Here is a 21,999-nt window from a genome sequence, read left to right on the forward strand (position 1 = left end):
TCGAGCTTTTTTCAACACTTTAAATTGGTTTAGAATGTGTAAAAATCACAGACCACGTGGGGACAGACCAAAAGTATCAACGGGTTGAAAAAGTGGAAATTGTTTTCATCCAACAGCGACGATACATACAATTGTAGGAAACCTATGCTTTTCTATGAACATGTATATCTCTGTACGGTTATATGAGATGGTACAATACAGGGGCGAGAAGGAGAGCTTGGACCTTGAATAAAAGTTTACAAACGTGAAATTCAGGGATTAAAAAAACGAAAGAAAGACAAGGAGGAGAGTTTTTTTCATCCGACACCACGGGGCTTAGAACTGCCGTTCAGTAGCAGCCTGAATTCTAATTGTCAACCGTTGGAGATAAGCCACAGTCAAACACACACACAATTGTATTTGCAGCTAATCCACCTCTTTCCAGGGTAGACCAAGGAAGGAAATTCTATCTGCGACTCATGAATATTTGGGTGTGGAGGTATGGTTTTTACCTTTCAGCCTACCCTTTTTAAACATGCCAGATCAATGAACTCAAAGTCGGACTGACTTTGAACTCCTTTACAAAACGCGTCAAAACGGCCGAGCGAGCGTAGTTTGGAAGGAAGTTCCGCTTCGTTCCGCCCGCGGTAAAGAGGATTTTCACGCTTCTTTTGTGACCGCCGCCATCCCACCACTTTTTTTTTTCTCCCCCTCATCTAGATAACACCATTCGGGCAGACTAATTATTTCCAAACTCGGACGGAAGGATGTGTGGGAGCGACAGAGGGAGAGAGACACCAGAAGAGTCTGCTGTGGCGGGCACACCTGAACAGCACAAACTGCTTAAAGGCTACAAATTGGTCCTTTAGTGGCATGAGAGGATGCAGGGAATAAACCATCAAGGCGTAAAAAAAATAAAAAATAAAATAAAATAAAAGCACCAAGAGCCTCTAGTGGGTTAAAAAAAAAAAAAGTGTTTAAGTCTGAACAAGCAGCCAATGCGTCTTTACACAAATATGTCATGCTAAGATGTGTTATTTTTCATATTTAAGCAAGTGATTTACATGGAAATATGCAGAGAAGTGTGTGACAAAAGCTATCCAGGATTATTTTCTTCTTCTTATTTAATTTCTGAGTGATAATGTTAGTGACAAAACACAGGCCCAGAGGTTTATGCATCATGCTGCATTTAGTGCTATTCTAAGTTAACTACTGCCACGGAATTTTCCATAAAGATGCCCACTCACCAGCATGTCTGTGGCGTGGAGGTAGTGCTTACTGGCCATGTAGGCCTCCAAGCGTTGAGGCACCTGCTTGATGCTCTCAATCTCATCCAGGAGCTGCAGGACATGCTTGTGCTCGATTCCCTCGATCCACAGCTTCCGCAGCTCGTCCCGCTTGCAGTGGAGCAGCATCTTGCAGGACAGAAGGTTCTCCTTCACCTGCGCGTTGGAGACCAACGTCAGCAGCGTCACGGCGCTCAACATGAGATATTTCGGATTTCCTACCTGTTTGATTTTATTGCGGGAAGTGGTGATGCGCTCGGTGATGCTCTGGTACGTCCGGATGGCGGTGGTGAGCTCGGCGTAGTGCTGCACGATGAGCTCGTCCAGGTCCCGGTCGCACGTCTCGAAGGCCTCCTCGAGACGCCCCTTCTCTGTCTCCCTGTCCTGGACGTCATCGCTGCGGGACAGAGTCCTAGATGGATGGATTTAACATGATATTCCACACCATCAGACTTGATGATCCCCATGTTAATAGTTTACTCCTTTATTGTGACAAGCGTCAAACGCAGACCTTGCAGTACAACAGATTGACAATGAGAGATTTAACATTTCAACCGAGATTTAACAGGTGACTAATACAAAAACTTTATTATATGCACTTATTCATTGTGCGGGGACCACTGAGGCATGCTTCATTCCACAGAAAAGAAATGTTGCCAATATCAGAGTTTTACATGCGAATTATAACAAGAAATGCTGCAGATCCAAACAGGAAGACAATGCAAAGAGACCTTTAGCCTAAAGATAGCGGATCTTCCATCAGCGCGAATCGCCTCGAAATGCATTACCTCAAATTTTCACTTGATAAAACAAAAATATGTATAAAACAATACCTTATGACAGAAATGAGAAGACCAGAGGGGTCTTTGTTTTTGTTGACAGCTCCCCTGTAACGTCCAGTGTCAGCAGCCATCTTTTCCAGCTGCAGCGGCACCCAAACCGGAAGCCGGAAGAATCTGTATACACCACGGAATTGTGGGAGATGTAGTTCAAATACGAAATTCAGTTTCTTTCGCTGGAAATTTTTCGAAAACAAAATATAAAAAATAGAAATAGTAATAACAAATATTATTGCATAAAACAGATACAAATAACAATAGTTAGTAAACAAATAATTTTAAAAAATTCTTAAAATTTCAGTTTATGTTATAATTGATGAGAAAATATATTGGTTGATTGAGTCTCATGTTAAATCCTAATCAGGCACATTTTAATGCAATATTGATTTTTGGTCGAGAAGTTCGAGAAGTTCCGACTAGATATAGTCGGGCTCACCTCCACACACAGCTTGGGCTCTGGTACCAGTCCTCTCAAGAGGGGATGGACTCCCTTCCACTCTGGAGTTGCCCACGGTGAGAGGCGCCGAGCAGGTGTGGGTATACTTATTGCCCCCCCGACTCGGCGCCTGTACGTTGGGGTTCACCCCGGTGTACGAGAGGGTAGCCTCCCTCCGCCTTCGGGTGGGGGGACGGGTCCTGACTGTTGTTTGTGCCTATGCACCAAACGGCAGTTCAGAGTACCCACCCTTTTTGGAGTCCTTGGAAGGGGTGCTGGAGAGTGCTCCCACTGGGGACTCCATCGTTCTGCTGGGAGACTTCAATCCTCACGTGGGCAATGACAGTGAGACCTGGAAGGGCGTGAACGCCCCCCCCCCCCCCAATCAGAACCCGAGCGGTGTTCTGTTATTGGACTTCTGTGCTCATCACGGATTGTCCATAACGAACACCATGTTCAAGCATAAGTATGTCCACACGTGCACGTGGCACCAGGACAACCTAGGTCGCAGTTCGATGATCGACTTTGTGGTCGTGTCATCAGACTTGCGGCCGCATGTCTTGGATACTCGGGTGAAAAGAGGGGCGGAGCTGTCAACTGATCACTACCTGGTGGTGAGTTGGCTCCGATGGTGGGGGAAGATGCCGGTTCGACCTGGCAGGCCCAAACGTATTGTGATAGTCTGCTGGGAACGTCTGGCAGAATCCCCTATCAGAAGGAGTTTCAACTCCCACCTCACCTAACCTCATCTTCACCCACGTCTCGGGGGAGGCGGAGGACATTGAGTCCGAGTGGACCATGTTCCGCGCCTCCATTGCCGAGGCAGCCGACCGGAGCTGTGGCCGTAATCCCCGAACCCGTTGGTGGACACCAACGGTGAGGGATGCCGTCAAGCTGAAGAAGGAGTACTATCGGGCCTTTTTGGCCCGTGGGACGTCCCACTGGGAGGAGACGCCCCAGGACACGCTGGAGAGACTACGTCTCTCGGCTGGCCTGGGAACGCCTCGGGATCCCCTCGGAAGAGCTGGAGGAAGTGGCTGGGTGTCCCTGCTAAAGCTACTGCCCCCGTAACCCGACCTTGGATAAGCGGTAGAAAATGGATGGATTTTTGCCAGAATCTACAGATCACAGCAAGAAACCTCCTTTATTGGAACGATCGATCCATATCTCTCGTGACTAAAATAAATAAATAAATAAATAAATAAATAAATAAAGGAAAGCCAGCAGAGACGCAAATGTTTGTCAGTTAGTTAATAGCCTCTTTCATTTCGAGCATCCATGGTGGTACATTTGGCAGGGGTTTGCTTGGTCTTATCTCTGACAATCTGTACCGGTGACAATTGTAGAGGACATTGATTGTGGGGGTGGCGGTGGTCGATTCTTACTAGTCTAGACCGTGATTGATGTGCCAGTGGAATGACGAGATAACATTGTCGCCCATCTTTATGTCTCTTCTCGGCTACCCAAGAAAAAAAAAAGAGAAGACGCAAAGATTTTTCTTTAGGTTCTTCTCGTAGAGGTTTAATTTTGAAGTTCTTATCGCTGAAGCCTTCTGTCCATCAGTCCACCTTCTTGTCCCCAATAACAGTGGGCCAAGGTCATGCTGTTCAGCTTCATGTGCGTTTGGATGCAAAGAATATGCTTTGCTGCCTGGAAAAAACATCTTCTATGCAAATATCAAATAAGAGATGAACAGAGAACCTTGGTAATGCACAGGCAAGACTGTATTTATTAGGTTGTATTTCAGTCATGTTATTATTATATACGTTCTACATTCAATACAACCTTATACTTTTCAAAAAGTGCCCTGGGGCGTATCTGCATACTCCAGTTATTCATTATGTAATCTGTGATCATAATAGTTTGAGAGATGAGGGTCTCCCCCAGGGGAATGCGCTTCGACTGCCATGCAATAGACCCAATTTTTCATTGACAACAGACAAGTAGAAGAATGGCACATACAATTAAGTCGAGCTTGTATTCGTACAACAAAGACAAATGATACAGGGGGGAGAATAATAGAGGGGGGAAATTTGCTTTTCAGATGTAATGTCAAAAGAGCAAAGGATGACATGAAATACAATGTGCTCCTGCCTTTTATTGATTTAATAATGCAAATATGACAGGTAAAAAAAAAAAAAAATCTAAAACGTGTACTGGTAAGTTGTTGCATGAGAATCAGTCACTTCAGTATAAACACCAACAAAGCTAATAAGTAAATAAAAAGTATATTCCATACATGGTAGAAAACTAAAATTAATCTGTATCCAACAATCTTAATACTTGAAAATGTCTTTTTGATCCAATTTGTATGTTTGTGTCGCATCAAAACTTAAAGAAACAACTCTTTGTTTAATATACCAAGTTTAGAGGACAAGACTGATGAGCTGTCGTCAATAATGAAAGCCTCTGTACTCAAGGAAAATCAAATTCTACAGTTTACTTTGACATGTTCCAAGAGCGCCTGGCTTTCTGGGACAAGCAAAAGCTGTAATATTTCATTTTGGAGCTGTAATTATTGTACCTAACTCGATCAAATTGTAAAAATGCCTCCAATGCTTAAACTCAAGATATATTTTGTTATTATTTTAGAAGCAAGAGTACAAGCTTTTATATATCCCTCCATCCATCCATTTTCTACCGCTTATCCGAGGCTCGGGTCGGGGGGGCAGTAGCTTTAGCAGAGATACCCAGACTTCCCGAGGCGTTCCCAGACCAGCCGAGAGACGTAGTCTCTCCAGCGTCTCCTGGGTCGTCCCCGGGGTCTCCTTCCGGTGGGATGTGCCCGGAACACCTCACCGGGGAGGTGTCCGGGAGGCATCCGAATCAGATGCATCATCTGCAAAAAGCAGGGATGCAATTCTGAGGCCTCCAAACGGGACACCCTCTACGCCTCGGCTGCGTCGAGAAATTCTGTCTATAAAAGTTAAGAACAGAATCGGTGACAAAGGGCAGCCTTGGCGGTGTCCAACCCTCACCGGAAATGAGTCCGACTTCCTGCCGGCAATGCGGACCAAACTCTGACACCGGTCGTATAGGGACCGAACGGCCCACATCAGGAGGTTCGGTACCCCGTAATCCCAAAGCACCCCCCACCCCACCCCCCCACCCCCCCACCCCAGGACTCCCCGAGGGACACGGTCGAACGCCTTCTAGAAAGTCCACAAAACACATGTAGACTGGTTGGGCAAACTCCTATGCACCGCGAGGACCCTGCTGAGGGTGAAGACCTGATCCACTGCTCCACGGCCAGGACGAAAACCACACTGCTCCTCCTGAATCTGAGATTCGACTCCCAAACGGACCCTCCTCTCCAGCACCCCTGAATAGACCTTACCAGGGAGGCTGAGGAGTGTGATCCCCCTGTAGTTGGAACACACCCTCCGGTCCCCCTTCTTAAAAAGGGGGACCACCACCCCAGTCTGCCAATCCAGATGCACTGTCCCCGATGTCCACGTGATGTTGCAGAGATGTGTCAACCAGGACAGCCCGACAACATCCAGACCCTTTAGGAACTCCCGGCGAATCTCATCCACCCACGGGGCCTTGCCACCAAGGAGCTTTATAACCACCTCGGTGACCTCAACCCCAGAGATAGGAGAGACCGCCTCAGAGAACCCAGACTCTGCTTCCTCATGGGAAGGCGTGCCGGTGGAGTTGAGGAGGTCATCGAAGTATTCTCCCCACCGACTCGCAACGTCCCGAGTCGAGGTCAGCAGCGCCCGATCCCAACTATACAGAGTGTTGATGGTGCACTGCTTCCCCCTCCTGAGACGCCGGATGGCGGACCAGAATTCCAAGACAAAGTCGATCATCGAACTGCGACTTAGGGTGTCCTGGTGCTAAGTGCACATGTAGACACCCTTATGCTTATGGACATCCAACACCGCTCCGGTCCTGATTGGGGGACCGTTCCTCCCAATCACGCCCTTCCAGGTCTCACTTTTATATATCTTCAAATATGTTTTTTTCTGCTGCTGGTAGACAAAGGGAAAGAAATAAACCACTGAAATGAGTCATAATGCAATGTACACAACACATGTGCCTGTGCACTGACTGGACAAAGACATGCTCATTGGTGGTAAGTGAAGCTGACAACAATCTGGGCAAGCTTCCAAAGCCACAAGCAATATGTTGTGTTGAGTGTGAATTACAATAAGTCATCTGCGGCAAGACTACGCCTGCTTCTTTCTCCTCCTCACCTTCTGTCTGCAGCACTGTTCCATAATTACCTCCCATTTGCCTGCAATATGTATTTTTAGATTTCATTATCGCTTGTTATCAGCTCGAAAAACATCACATGAGCTAGGTGGTAAGTCAATCCTCTAAAATAAATAGGCAATGTACCCCAATGTATAGCAATTAAGACTAAATAGTTAAATTTAATATTTTTAACAAATATTATTAGTAACATTTTTGAAAATAATAATTAGGGTTAAATTAATATATAAAATAATATAGAATTTGAATAAAATCCATTTTAAATATTGGATATTACTGTCTTATACTGTGAGGTCCTGAATCTTGGACTTCCGTCTCGCTCTTGAAAAAAAAACAACCAATAGAAATAATCAATGGTAAGACCCGAAAGCAATTGTCCAATCACATCCGTGTTTCTTAGCACGTCATACCGGAGAAGCCGGAACAGCAGTGTGTGCACCTCTGACAACTCCGAACGCTCGTGTAACTCTGCTAAATCTCAACTTGACATTAGTGTTTATAAATACATGTAGATATTTTGATACATTCTGGACCTGCGGTGTGACAATGGGAGCCAATAACAGTAGCCGAAGAGTGTCATTTGAGTCTGACGAGAATGAGAATGTAACAGTGGTGAAGGGCATCAGGGTGAGTTTGACAGCACACTTGCATGCAAAACTGTTGCACTATAACAACAATTGCTGGCAAAAAAGATGCGTGAGTGTTATTGCTAGTGTTATGTTATTGTCATTTAATCGTAAAGTCTTCATATTTTGCACGTGTTTTTCCTAGCTTGAATGATGTTGTTAACTGGATCACTATTTTTGACAGGCTTCAATGACGTCCTGCCTCATTTAACTCTCTCAACACAAGTTTGTAAACAGTTATTTTCCTGTCTACCTTCGTTTATACACGTTAAAGTAAGTTTTGGGGGTAATATAAATGTCATTGGAATGTTGACGTTGACGTCACAGACCACGTGTGCGTCACCTCCACTTGAATGAATGGAGCTTGGCATCGTTACGTCATATGTAATGTACAAATCTGTTCAGAGAAGAGTGAAATAAGTGGATAAGAGGTCATATCATAGCAACAAGCACTTTTGCATCTACCGCGATGGTCACTTGACAGGAGTTGCTAACTGAAAACAGAGGCTTCAAAAGTGAGCGTGTGTGCAGTTAAATTTAGACGGAGCGGCTTTAAGTCCATCAGATAAGATTTCAGGTGTTGGCAAGAGTGACTCACAAAGGCATAATCCCATTCATGTCAATGCTGTGCTTCCGTAAAAAGGATGATTGATGATTTTTCCTTGATGGAAACTGTTTGATAATGATTTTGAATGTTCCTTTGCAGCTCTCGGAGAATGTCATCAACCGAATGCGAGACCCTTCTATGGCCCCTCGTCCAAAGCCTGTTCCTCCTCCTCCATTTCACCCCAACCCCTCCTTTCCTCCTCCACCAGCTCCACCTGCCACAGAGAACGTAGCACCACCTCCTTCTCCTCCTCAACCCGAGCAGGTAGAAGCGCCCACTGTCATTGACATGGTGCTACCCTCCACCTCTTTGCCCGCAGTTGCGCCTCCTGCTTTTGAGCCGACCCCTGCTCCCGCTTCTGCTCCTGCTCCTGCTCCTCCCGCTGTTGAGCCGGTAACTACACCCTCCCCTCCTCCTTCTGACCCCCCTGTTCTCCCTCCTTTCCCTGCTGTGGTGGATGCTGTAACTCCGCTAAGCGAACCCCTCACCCCTCCGGCTCTCCTTCCTCCTGATTCGAACCTCCCCTCCTCCCTTCCTGTTTCTGAGCCTGTCGCCATCCTGCCACCTCCTTCTCCACAGGCCCAAGTGACTCCTCCTCCTCCTCCCCAGCCGGTGGCGGAGTCAGGATCTTCTGCTTCTGTCCCAGAGTCCAGTCCGGTAGCACCACCACCATCTCCTCCTGCTGCTGCACCAGCAAGTAAGTTTAATATAAAACACAGGGATACAATGATACTTGTATTCCTATTTTTGGGTACAAAGTCTCCATACTACCTGCTACGCCGTAAACAAACACAGTGCAGCTCAGTCTCTGGCTAACGATCGGCATGATTAGCGATAGGATTTTGTCAATACGTCAAACTTCTTAACTCATTCGGAAGGGTCACACACAAACGTGAATATCAGTGAAAGTGGGGAAAAAAGAACTAAAACATAATAATTCACACTGTTGTTCAAATTGTTACACTTCTCAGTGTTTTTACTTTACTACAAAGAAAACAAACTATTAATGCTCCACTTTGCAGAGCCTGTGCCTTTCTGCAAATTCATGCGCTCGCTTCAGGCTTCTCATTGGCTAAATGAACTGATGGTGGTGGTTCTAGCGGCCCCTTTTGCATTGGTGGCACATTTTCAATAACTGTATGTGGATAAAGCCTTGTTGGATGTTACTTCGGAGGTGGGCAGGCACGCTGTTGTCATCCAAACAATGAAAAGTTAATAGATGCATTATAAAAGTAGAATTATTCTCGGTAATGACTCATTTCATTATGAGTTATATGGGGGAAGGAGTGCCTCCTCGTCAAAGTTAATTAGAGGTTCTCCGACGATGAAGGGTCCGGGGATTAATTTTATGTGCAGCTACATTTTGAATTTTAATCATGTTTATTGTGTGGCTGTTTACTTTAAGCCACCTCGCGCTTTTTGTCTTCAACTTTGTAATTAGTCTTCATTCTTGTGATTTATTGTCAGCCTCTGATTGCTAATAAAAAGATAAATTATTTTCTCTAGTTCTGTTAATAAATTAGTAGCTCATTACTGCTGAGCACGGCGGCCATTTTTGCTGTCATTAACTGCATACGTTGACAGAATATGACTGATAACGATCCTAACAAGGTGTAATCTGACTGCTTTAATAACTTCTCTCTCTCAAAGTAAAGTTGTGCGCTCATTTTCCTCTCGCTCTCCTGACCGGTTGGGCCGAGGACATTTGAATGTTGCTCATTACGCAAACACAGACAGGCGTGCGGGTGCAGAGTGGGCAGAGAGAGATGGGCGTCCGGGCCGTGGGCAGGCAGGCATCCCCGTCCTTTTACTGTGCTCAATCAGCGTGCCAATTAAAAAAGGCCAACTTGTGCCACGCAACAATGACTCCAGTGATTAAAACGACACCTCTGCAGTTTGGTACAATAAGCCAGCAGGCTGCGGTAAAGGCAAATGTGTATGTGCAATACATTTTAAATTTGCCCTTCTCTGACACCAAATTTCATCTGAGCCACTTGTCCGTTTGTTGAGCGCATATTAATCACAATCCGACAATTTAATTCAGTCACTTGTATCCAACAAAAGCTTCTTTTGCTGTTTTTTTCTGGCCACTATCCAATTAAAGCATCCCTCCATTGTTTGCGCTAATTGCTTTTCAGATTTAAAGATAAATACGACAATAGCGCGCTGTGTTTTTGAAACGCGTCGACCGCATTCGGTGAAGCGAGGAGGCCATTTTCATCTCACAGCACAAGAGTGGATTTTAATAAAAGGTTTACACTCTTTGGGATGGATTCAACGGTGCACGGTTGCACATATTTTTTCAAAAGAAAATGACTGCGGATTGAATGGCACCCTTTGACAACATAGATAATACAGTTTAAAAAATGATATATTATCCAGGATTGAAGCGTCCCCTTTGGCACCTTGATAATATATTTAAAAAGAAATGAAATAATAGAATCCGTTTTGAGGCACACACCTTGACCCCAGAGATCAGTGGTTCTCAAACGTTTTACACCAAGTACAACCTCAAAATATTCTTGGCTCTCCAAGTACCACCATCAAGCCAACATTAAAAAACTGTCGCATAGTCAGAGTAGGCCTAAGTGTTCATCCAAAAAAACGAGGCAAAGGCTTTATCCCTTCAAAATATTTGTAAAATTATGGTAAGCTGCTGTAACATTCTGCACTGTTAACACACATGCAGTTAACACTGCGGTTAAATATTGAAAAACCAAAAAACTGTACCTCATTGATTTTTTAAAAAAAACGTTAATTACTCAAACAAACGGTTCATCAAGATTAAATGTAATTGTATTTTACCTGGGAGTTAAATACAACTGAACTTTACCAAACGAATGTACTCTACTGGGTAAAAAATAAAATGCTTGTCACTGTAACGTTATGCAGAGTTTGGACATTTAATTCAGTGATTCTTTCACATACCTGCATACCACTAGTGGTACTTGAATCACACTGTGAGAGTCAATGCCATAAATAATACTTTATTTATTTGTAAAAGAATAGAAATTGAGAGCAAGACACCCAATACCAACAGTTTTAAGAGGCTAAAATAAAAAAAGAGCTCAAATTTCCCTTTCAAATAAGTAAAAATGGTTCAGTAAGTCTAACCTGTTGAGGTGAAGAACCTCCCGACACCTTCTCCGTCTGTTGCGCTGTAAATATTCATGTGCCCACACAAGCCGTACTGGACTATTAGCCTGCACCAACACTGTTCTGCCATTCTCAAATGCATTGCAATGAAGTGAAGAGCGTGCGAGACTCGTGAAGTGTGGCGTTTTTTTCCCCCTTTTTGGCCTTCCTTGTTAACTCGCAAATCCCTGAGCTGTCAGGTAAGATGATTCAAAGAGATGACTGAGAAAAACCTAAATGGCACCTGTATGCTCAAGGCTGAACATTTTTAGCATTTTTATTCTTGCTCTGATTTGAGTGTGGTGAAAGTTGCGAGGCGACTCCACCGAGGAATCGTGAGGAAATGTTAATGTTTCAGATTAGGCCTTCCACGCGGGTCCCGGGGTTAATGAAAGCCCTGATGAGAAATGCAATTTACCTTCATCTATTATCTCCGCTTGCAATACTTGGCCAACTCTTTTTTTTTTTTGTCCCCCCCCCTCTCCCACGTCAGCTTTTTCACGGAGTTCTGTGATTGGTGGCGAGGAAAGGATGAAGGACGGGGGCCACGTCTAAGATGATGTTGAGTTTTTAATCTTTTTAACATTTACATGTGCTACTCTGTGATTGACACGGGGTTGCGTCTGGCCAGAAGCAGTGACCCCCCCCTGAAGATTTTATATCACATCAGAAGCTCACTGACCCCCATGTGGGCCCTCGAGCTATTGGGAGGTTGCGCTTCAGGAAAGGATACAATGATAAGTGGGGCGGTTTTCCAGCTCACCTGAACTCAGAGGCCTTTAAATGTTACATTTCGCTTTAGAGTCCATAGCCAAATGGTATATATTTTCAGTGTAAATAGATGAGAACACTTAGAGACCTAGCAGTAGAGTTGACATGCTTCTTTCAATATGAAGGCGAAAATCTGCGAATAATTCTACCTCTCTTGATGATTGCCTTGAAAATAAAAATTGCAAATAAGCGGGGTATCAAGTAAAAAAATGAAAAAACATGCAAGTAAGCGGGAGGTTCCACGAATAACAGGGGATAGGTTCGCCCCAAAAATCAGTGAATACGCTAATTCATGAATGCCGAACCGTAAATATGCAGAGGTCTGCTGTATTTATAATTTCATATGTACCTGTGGCTAGAAAGCAACGCATGGAGAGTCTCTCTTGCCGAAATCCCCCGTTTACTCTTCTTTGTGGCCATCTGACAATCGCGCCATGTTTTTGTGGTTCAATTAAAAAAAAAAAAAAAACAATATCGTACAGTATATTATATGTGAAGCTTCAAAACCCAGTACAGGGTCGCAGTTTTTCTGTTGCCACGAGTCGGTAGATGTGCGGTGCTTAGTCGCTTGGTGTGCGGCCAGGAGTTGTCAACGGTAATATTTTTGCGACTGTCCACTTCAGTCGGTTGCGGCCGCGTCGCTATGTGTGCGGCGGGCCTGAGAGAATCTTGTGGCAGGCATCCAAACAAGTGCCACTACCCCAGAGAGCCTATTCATCTACTCATGATGATTATTTTTCATGATGTCTCGATATTGAGTTTGGTCTTTATTGGTAATAGAGGATGAGTTAACTGATAAAATAAACAATCCTTGGTAATTGATTGCTGGAGGCCATTTGGGGACTAAATTAATGAGGGAAGTTTTAGTAGGTTTGGAATGAAAAACTCACTCATCCTGGATATTTATTAGTACTAAACTAACATGAAACTGGCTGAGGTTTGAGTGGACTGTAATTGAATTTAATGTGATTTCATAAAATGTATTTTTAATGGAAATCAATATTTAATTTTAGAGCAATATTTTAATTTAATATTTCTTTTATTTTTTTTAATCGTTTTTACTTTAACAGTCAAATTACATGTAAAATGTAATTTCTTTTTAATTTGATTTATGGACCTCACATCGCTCATATTTCTAACATTTACCCTGCAAATGATCCTGATAGAGTTGTAATGCTGTTGATCAATGATGCTTCTTGCCGCTGTCAAACACGACGGCTGAGGCCTGAAGGATGCTTCCGCGGGCGTTTCCGCCTGATCCGCGCCACCTCTTTATTGTATCAAGCGGATCATATTTTCCGCACTCGTTAGCCTAAGCTTTACGGTGCGGGAGAAAGTTTACCGTTGACTCTTTGTCGTGCTTAAGCAGGTACGTTGAATTATTAAGCGCGGGGGGGTGTTAAATTTGCTGGCGAAAGTGTGCAGAATTTTTATGTGAAGGTGATGGGAGAGATAAATGCTAATGTGATTAGATTTTATGTTTTTGGGGCCATAGTTAAGAGTATATTAAAAAAAAAAAAAAGCAGGGTTGCCAGCATTCTGAAGCATGCCACAAAACTGTGAATTAAGTTGTTTGACAAGTAGTGAACAAGCAGACTTTAAGATGACTTGGATTTTCTGTTCTTTTGAGAATTTAGTAGGATTCTGCAAAAAAAAACATGCTGAAGCTAGTAGAATAGTGAGAATTTTGAATTCAAGACATTTCTTTTTTTTTTTTTTGGTGGAGGAGCTGTCACTTTCCAGTTCCTGACTTGGTAGAGCATAGTTGCATGCAAGAGACAATCAAGATATTCAGGATTTTTTCTTCATTAATTGATATTTTGGGCCCTGAAGTTAAGATTAGATATTGCATTTTAAGGATGAACATTTTACATTCCTGTCTGCCGTGTTTCCATTATTGCTTTTCAATTCCCCTTCATTTAATGCTAAGAAAAGCGGGCCTATATTAACATTTTCCCTCTTGAGGGAAATTGTCTTTGTGTGCTTGTGTGTGTGTGTCTTTTGCCTGCCCTGCTGTTATTACATTTTACCAGGTAATAATAGCTTCTGACAATAGGGATTATCCCACCTAACTAATGCAGTGTGACTCCACTCTCACACACGAAGCATTTCGTGCAGGGCACCGTGTGGCACTTGTGTCTTCCGAGCACGTTTCGGCCCGGTCGCTGGTTGCCATCTTTACTTTCATGCTTAATTACCTGCCAAGATAGAGCTGCGAGGACACAAGAGGCGTCCACGTGTGATGTCCCCGACATGAATATGGCTAGATAAGATTGCGGAGATGTGACCGTAGAAGTTGTCCGTACCCGTGTTTTGGGAATCATTTCATTTCTGAGGCGTCCTGAAATATACAAGGTCTTTGCCCGTGTCCTTAACACATACACTGTATTATCGCTGATGCTCCAAACTATAACTATTTTTTGAATCTCTTTTCTGCTCAGTTGATGAAGAAGCCCTGAAGAAAAGGATCAGTGAAGAGCTGTATGAAGGCTTGGAGAAGCAGAGGGTCAAGGCAGAGCAAGACCTTCAGGCTTGGTGAGATGCAAAAATACACACAACATTAAGAAAGATGTATTCCTGTGACAATACTGTACGTTTGTGATTGTGGTTGTTAAATGAGTGCACAAAATATTAGGAACAGCCATCGTTTGATCGGATCACGACACAGTTTTTCTAGGGTGTCAATCTGTACCTGTTCAAGGATTTCATCGGGACATTTTCCGATGTTTCCCCACTTTTATTAATAGTCATAAAGGTCGGCATCCATCTCTTCCGATCCCCACTGCGTTTCCTATCTGCCTTCCTTCCGAAGGGGCGTCAGCACTTTACTTCTCGCCGTCTTCTCCGTCTTCTCAATTAATCATGCCTGCGAAAGGAGGGTGCTAAACCTGAGGTAATTTCCTGCATGTAGAGTCTGGCGATCCATTAGCCCCGCTAAAGACGGAGATGCACAGAACATTCAGCACATAGGTAAAGGAGCAAGCAGGTGCTGTGCGGGGCTGCCGTGATGCCGACTAATGGTGTTGCCCCCCTACTGCCCCCCTCTTTAATAGACCTGGATACTGTCCAGTGGACCCTGGTGAATGGACGACTGTGATTAGTGGTTAAACACTCACAAAAACACAAGCCCTCTCCATTCAGGAGGAGGTAGTGTTAAATTATTGATTAAGCTCCTTCTTTAGACTCGCTCAAGAGAAAAGTGGCCCGGACAAATGCTTGTTATTATTATTATATTTTTTTTTTTGCAGTACTTTTAAATTTTTTAAATGTAACTGCTTCCTGCAGCTCATTTATTGAAGTCCGTTCAAAGGAATAAGTGCCCCACAATTGCTCCCTCCCTGCAATTAATGGACATCATGGCGGCTTTCAAGCCCTCGTTTCTCGTGTGAGTGAAATGAAATTGCAGCCATAAACAAGCAATCATCAGCTGTAATACTTGTATGTATTCTGTGTGTTGTTTTTTTTTTTTTTTTTGGGTCTGTCAATTGACTTTAAGCCTGCAAACGGAAATTAGACTGCATGTCTCGAAAATAACACACTGTATAAGTGAACACAGTAAGGGTGTAACGGTATGCCCAAAATGAGGGATCCGTATGTACCTTAGTTTTAAAGACACAATTCAGTTTAGATTTGGTTTTGTGAGGGAAGACAATTTTTTTGTGGGTGTAAACAGGACCAGATTTATTGATCTGCAATGGTATTCACATTTGCGTGATGCCAGTTCAAAGGAGGCAACAAGTGTGACATATTGCCAAAAGGCTAGCTATGACGTCCGCTAGCCAGAGGCTGTATCCTGTGGGTACAGCACAAGGGAGTTAGTTATACAACTTGTCCTGCAATTTATATGTTTCCTTTGGGAGCTCTGTAAGCCTTTGTACCCAAAAGCCGAATACTCCCCTCGTACACGTTTATGAAAGCAAGCTATTACATACAATAAGGTTCAGTTTGTTGGCTTACGACATTTGCAGGAACTGAAGATCAAAAAACAACCTGGCCCAGATTTTATGAAGGTACTGAGAGCTCTACACTGCCACAGCTATGGACCTCTATATCACCTCATTTCGGTCAATAGGAGTCTCACTACGCTGGTCTTTTTCGGCTCTCAACTCAAGCTAGTTTTTGTCATACGCGTATAGTAGATCAAATGCAATCCCAAAAATGATGGCTAAATTGACATGTTGGTGGTTTGGAGCTAATTAGTGAGTTGTAAAATAGGTTTTACCATCGTTTTAAAGAAGGTTGCAGCAGAGTAGCAAAGAGTTAGCTCCATTCCCATGTGCACCACATTGGGTCCTATTAGGATTGAGTGAATTTATTTGTTCTGTGGAGCTTTCAAGCCATAAATGAACTCCCGAGATCTGCATTTCGCATGGCGTGCTCGAGCAAAGGGGTGAAGTTTAGGGCTCAGCGAGGAGTCAATATGGACACGGCCCTTAAATAATTTGTTTGCAAGGAGCTGCAGCTGCACGGTGTAGATTTGCCTGCGATGCATCAGAGCAGAACGCTTCCCAAGAAAGAGGACGAGACGGACAGACCTGCTGTTACATATAACTGTCCTTTCGTCAACAGTTCTTTCGGTCACGCTTGGTTCTCCATGTATAGATTATTAAACGAGCTTTCAAACAAACCAATCGAACCCAATGTTTGAGTCTAGCTCTTTATTACATTTTGCCGTGATACTTTTTGTCTTTTGTGAGGTTTACACACCACTTTGCATATTCCAGCAGGCCAGATAAGAGGTGACCGTATACTTCTGATAAGCCACAGTCAGACTTTCCAAGACCATCGCAGTTATCTTTTTATAGCTGTGGCGTAATCGTACAAAACAGCTTTTATGTTGCAACATTTCTAAATTAATCTGCGCCATTCATTGTCCTCGCTTCATTTTGAACTCCCTTTCATAGTCAGGTGTACTGTGTTTATGTGCCAGCGCATACGTGTTGGAGCGAGCACATCGGGCCCATCAAATATTCATGGCCAGCATTCAGCGACATTATTCCCAACATCAATATTGCATAGGGCCTCTAAATGCCTTTGTTTCAGCGTGCTTTGCCGGACTCCATCCTGCCTGGCTCACTGTGTCAAGATAAAGCTCGTGTGGAACATAGGTAGATGACTGTAAACATTCATGTTTGGCAGAGAGAGAAGGTATATGATGGAAGGTAGAAAGTAACAATTCAAAGGGAAGCAGTATCATTTGTTCTTCAACAGGATTACCGGTACATAAAGTAGTTAGTAGAGAACTGGCGTGAAGAACCAATTCAATTTGGGTGAGAATAGGGATGAAAGTGTTTTGAGTCACCATTGTGTTTCATCCAAAAATGAATACTGCAGTCTGAAAAATTGATCTGGTCAATCCTTTGCTTTCACTTTTTCTACTTTCAAGCACTGACCCAAGAAGTCAAATCAAGTCAAGTTTATTCATATATCCCTTAATCACAAAAGAGTCTCAAAGGGCTTCATAGGCCCACAGTTCACCAAAATAATCCACAACCCCTGGAGGAGGAGAAGCGGCAGTAAAACAGGCCGAAATCCATTGATGGAGTGAGGCAGGAAGAGGCGACAAACAGTGCTCCCTCTCAACAGTTCTTGGCCTCCTCGTTTTTTTGTCCAACTTCTTTGGAACCAATCCCAGAAACCGTGTACTTCATCCCTTGGACATTGGTCCCTAGTCAGTGACGACAAGGGGCATTGAAGTATTCCATCATCCACGCTCGACAACCTGAGCTTGGGCACCGATTGCTTTAAACCACTGGAAGCCTCACTTTGTGCCAACTATGCCACCAAGCACAGTTCCCTCAACACTGGAGCCATGGAACCATCACCATACAGCATGACTTCCTGTTAGGCGCTGCCCCCCTCTTGAGTGCTTACATCCATAACTCAGCATGAATTCAACCCATCAGAAAACACCGTGCCAACCAAGCTGTTCACTTGGAACTTACATTCCTGATTGAATTCCTGGATACCTGCGGAAAATAAAGTGCCACCACTTTATTTTGCGCACTTTCAGTCCAAGGGCAAACATCATCCATGTCCTCCAAAATCATTCCATTACACAGAGAATGTTTTTTTTTCACCCCCTTTTTTGGACTGAAGCATCCGCTTTCTCACCACTCTCTTCCCCCACCTGGTGTCAATCCTGTACAGCCAAATGAAAAATGTGTCCAATATCCCCGGGAGAGTGCAATAATGGCTGAAAAGCAATAGAGGCGAGGCAGACAGATAGCATCCAGCTAGTGATAGCGGTCTTTGCTTGGCTTAGCACTTGTGAGGAAGTCAGTTGAAATACACTTTTCTTTTGCCAGGCTTTATTTCTAACATGGTTTAGTCTATTTATACTGAACGTTTATCAATGATTGAAGGGGTGCATGACGCTTATGGTCCACTTGCTTCCATTTATTAGTATTTTTTTTTTTTTGCACATCAACTTTTTGAGTAAAGCCAGCTTTGAGGTATAGGGGAAATGTGGGGAAATGGTGAATGTAAAATGCTATTAGGAACCGTATCCCGTGTGTGTGTGTGTGTGTGTGTGTGTGTGCGTGTGTGAGTGAGTGAGTGAGTGGGAGTCCAAGCCCTGTGATGGATGGAGTGTGCTGACGTTCGCGGCCCAGCGGACTGTGGGAGTGGACATGGCTGGCCTCTCTCCATCTCCTTCTCCAACTCCTCACTCCATCTTTGCTCGGCTTTCTCCAGGGCCAAACATGTCAAGTCGCCGCAACTCGCTTCCTCCCGTCCCCTCTGTCGTTGTTTATGGAACCTCCCATCACCTTCGGTTTGCCATCACGCTCTGACATTTAGTTGAGTTGAGGGACACACGGCGGCTCAAAAGCATCCGACATGACTTACCTCTCATCATCTTGCAAATAGCCGGCTTGTTATGGTCCTCACTAAGCCCTCTCTGTCCATCTGGATCCTAACTGATTTTACATACGAAATATTACATTCCGATTTGTTGTGTTTTGGGATTGATAACACTCTATTATTGAATTGCATACATTTGACACACCATAGAGAAGTGTACATTTTGGCATCCGAGGAAGCTGCATTTTCAGGGTGTTGGCATTGCAAGCTAGCTAACTGCATGCTATAGTGGTAGAAAAGTGACCTAGTAATAATAACTAAGTCGCAGTTGCACCGGATAACCACTTATACAAACGATGGCACTCAAGTTATATCCAAATATGTCACTCCACTTTGACGCAGCCAAAATCATCAGCAACACAGAAATGGTGAAAAGCAGTTTAACGCTATATTTCCAAACTTCATGACTGCATAGTACCCAGTCTTTTTCACACCTATTCGGCAATTATCTTCAAACGTGTATTTAGAAACAGTTCTCCGAATTCACTTTTCAACATGTACATGGGCCGTCGTTGCCCATTTTGATGCTTGAAAACAACACAGGCCAGTCAATTGCATTGATTTTCAGGATACATTCTTTTCATCTTCAACATCCATGCGCTGTTAAGATTTTAATACCTTATTATTGCAACCTGATGTTGAGTTTAACAACTTTTATTGTACATATACAGTATCATAAACAATTTATGGTGCCACGCGGGATACATGAATTTCCAGGTTTATTCACATTCGTCTCAAGTTGGTACTCTACAATGAATAAAAAATGACTCCTCTAGCAATTGGTGATTGTGGAATTTGTTTGGGAAATTGTCTTTGAACTATTTTCCACACAGTCAGTCAGTATTCACCTGCCTCTACCTATCTCTCTCTGCAATCGCTCAAGACTTGAAGTTGATTGGGATCCTCGCCGACTTTTCGTTCAGTCTGTGATAATTCACCCTGGCACTCGCTTTGTCTGTTCTGTGTTTATTTTACCTTGCTACTTGATTCCTAGCAGAGGAGGCTGTTCTGGGGTTTTCAGAGACGTTCCTCCTATTCTCTAATCAAGCGCACTGTCGCTGCACAGGGAGTGCGTTGCTAGGTAACTACGAGGGCTTAGTGACTGGGGTTCAAATGGTGGTCTTGTGTCTGCACGGAGCTTAATGCATCTGTGGAGGCAACAGCGTTTTCCAGCCGTTAAATAGTGACAATCACACTCGAGTGCAAATGATTTGGAAACAATACAAATTCATTTCAATTCTCTGAGACATGCTCACTGACTATTTACTTGCTAGGGCATGTGTACGGTGGGTTCTTCTGACACATCTTGAAAATCAATATCAAAGTGTCTCAGCCTTTCTCTGTGCTTCATTAGCTCCCTAATTGCATTTGTGACCTTTTCCAAATCATTGCAGGACATGTTGCAACTGTGTCGCATGAGGCTTGAGGAAGTTGCTTGCAAAAAAAGTTTGTTGGCGAAGGTAAAAATTAATTTATATCATCCATTGTCCACAGGCTGGAGGCAGAGAAGTCACGTGCATCGGCCCAAGCTCAGGCAGAGGCTCATCGTCACGTGGAGGACGAGGTTTCCCGCATTCTGTCCGTGGAACGCTCCGTGTACCAGGAGAGCATCCAGCAGGCGGTCATCAGGGAGCGCATCGCCGCCGAAGACGAAAAGCTCCGCGCTCAACTCTATGTGAGTGCAAGCAACCCACAGACTTAAAAGTTTTACCTTAGGGCGAGTTCCAGCCCACTGAGGTGAATCTTGTGTGCGGAAATCGACAGGTCATGCCTGGCTCACTGACAAATGTCAGGTTTGTTGGCGTGTGAGCATCACTCTGAGCTCCGAGTTCATTGATCCTCACCACTCTCTCACACAAATTTTACAGTAGCTTTAGGGGCAGGACACAAACTGGAAACTTTAGCTCAAACTAAGTAAATCTCTCTGCAGTGTAACCTAATATTCATTGTCTGCGCCCCTTCATCTTTCTGCCTAATAGTATTACACCATCATTTTTGGGTGGTCTGTATTTCTCATCAATTGTCCCTGTAAACATTGTCAGATGCACAGTCAGTGTTTTGTTTTAAGGATTTTCCCAGTATTTCACTGAGAAAGCATTTTCTGTGTCATTTTTTTATTTTTATTTTAAAGTTTTTGAAAAAAGGTGGTTCAATACTTAATCAGGTGTTTTTATTGCACGTGGCTGTATTTCTCTGTGTTTTTTAATTGAATGTGAATTGACCTGAAGGCAGTTCTCCACATTCATTGCCGCAGAAAACATTTGTCATTGGTGGTAGTTGCTGTTGACTGTGCTATTGATTACTCCCCCTCACCACCACCACCAAACTCATTAAGATACAGGTCATGACGAGCCCTGCAACCCCATACATTCTCTCCTCTACTTCACGGGCAATAAGAGCCACGATGTGAACAGTTATGCCTCCCCATGCTCACCTATAACAGCCATAACCCCTGCAGCCGCGGCCCGAGCCAATTACAATTGTAGGCATGCTGGTGTGTTGCCGCGCAGGCAAGCGTTCAAACAGCGTGTCGGATTTAAATTCAGCTCATTGGTTCAGGATCTCATTGCAACTGATTTGTACCACGCCTGTTAGGCAGCTTAAAAAAGTAAATAAATGAATAAATAAACGCACGATTATGGAGAACATTCCACTCCGAGAACCTGAAAATGGAACACAATCTAGAATTGGCATGCCTTTTGGACCTTGCTGCAAGAAGAAAAGGACTTTTTTCATACTATTCTCACAAACTTGGAAGCATTGAGTTGTCCAAATTGCCAAATCTAAGGTGAATTATGCATGAAACCAGGAGGTGCCAATGATAAACTAGCATTCCTGCTGGTTTAATACAGTACAGTGTAGCCCAACTGGGGCTCGGTGGTAGTACACGTCCTCCAGGCCTTTCTGCCACCACCAGTCACTCCCCTTCCTCCCTGACAAGAGGACTCTTTCCATCCAGCAGGTCCAGCTCCTTGTAATTGAAACTTCACAGGAGCGTAGGCAGGGTTGCTGCTTGTCAGTCACTCTGGTCGGCTTCCCGCAGTTCTGTTGTTTCGGCTCGCTCAGTGTCAGGGTTCACATGTGTTCTGCCACTCATGGACGGAAGCTAATAGGCAGATACACAAACAAAGGCCAAACGAGGTCAATACTAGCAAACATTTCTTTGAAATCAGTAATAATGCTATAGCTGTACATTAGCATTAACGTACTCTATTCTTCACATCAGAATCAGCGT

At 43.8% G+C, this 21,999-nt stretch overlaps 2 protein-coding genes across 7 annotated transcripts in view; one reads left to right on the forward strand and one right to left on the reverse strand.

Moving 5' to 3' along the window:
• The window catches only part of exoc4 (exocyst complex component 4), a 62,179-nt gene extending 59,963 nt beyond the window's left edge, over positions 1–2,216 (reverse strand). The window contains exons 1-3 of the mRNA XM_061762396.1: positions 2,099–2,216; positions 1,488–1,677; positions 1,227–1,421 (exon numbers count right to left, since the gene is read on the reverse strand). Of these exons, the coding sequence (XP_061618380.1) occupies positions 1,227–1,421; positions 1,488–1,677; positions 2,099–2,178 (465 nt within the window). The 5' untranslated portion in view covers positions 2,179–2,216. The remainder of the gene's footprint in view (positions 1–1,226; positions 1,422–1,487; positions 1,678–2,098) is intronic.
• Positions 2,217–7,170: 4,954 nt separating this feature from the next.
• chchd3a (coiled-coil-helix-coiled-coil-helix domain containing 3a) overlaps positions 7,171–21,999 on the forward strand; it is a 43,476-nt gene continuing 28,647 nt past the window's right edge. For 3 of the 6 annotated variants that reach the window (XM_061762417.1, XM_061762418.1, XM_061762420.1), the window contains exons 1-5: positions 7,171–7,388; positions 8,094–8,387; positions 8,574–8,691; positions 14,342–14,435; positions 20,259–20,439. In XM_061762417.1, the coding sequence (XP_061618401.1) occupies positions 7,308–7,388; positions 8,094–8,387; positions 8,574–8,691; positions 14,342–14,435; positions 20,259–20,439 (768 nt within the window). In that variant the 5' untranslated portion in view covers positions 7,171–7,307. The remainder of the gene's footprint in view (positions 7,389–8,093; positions 8,388–8,573; positions 8,692–14,341; positions 14,436–20,258; positions 20,440–21,999) is intronic. The other 3 variants (XM_061762419.1, XM_061762421.1, XM_061762422.1) reach the window with 3 other exon arrangements.

Source organism: Phyllopteryx taeniolatus, chromosome 22, assembly GCF_024500385.1.
Source record: "Phyllopteryx taeniolatus isolate TA_2022b chromosome 22, UOR_Ptae_1.2, whole genome shotgun sequence".
NCBI classification, from domain to species: domain Eukaryota; kingdom Metazoa; phylum Chordata; class Actinopteri; order Syngnathiformes; family Syngnathidae; genus Phyllopteryx; species Phyllopteryx taeniolatus.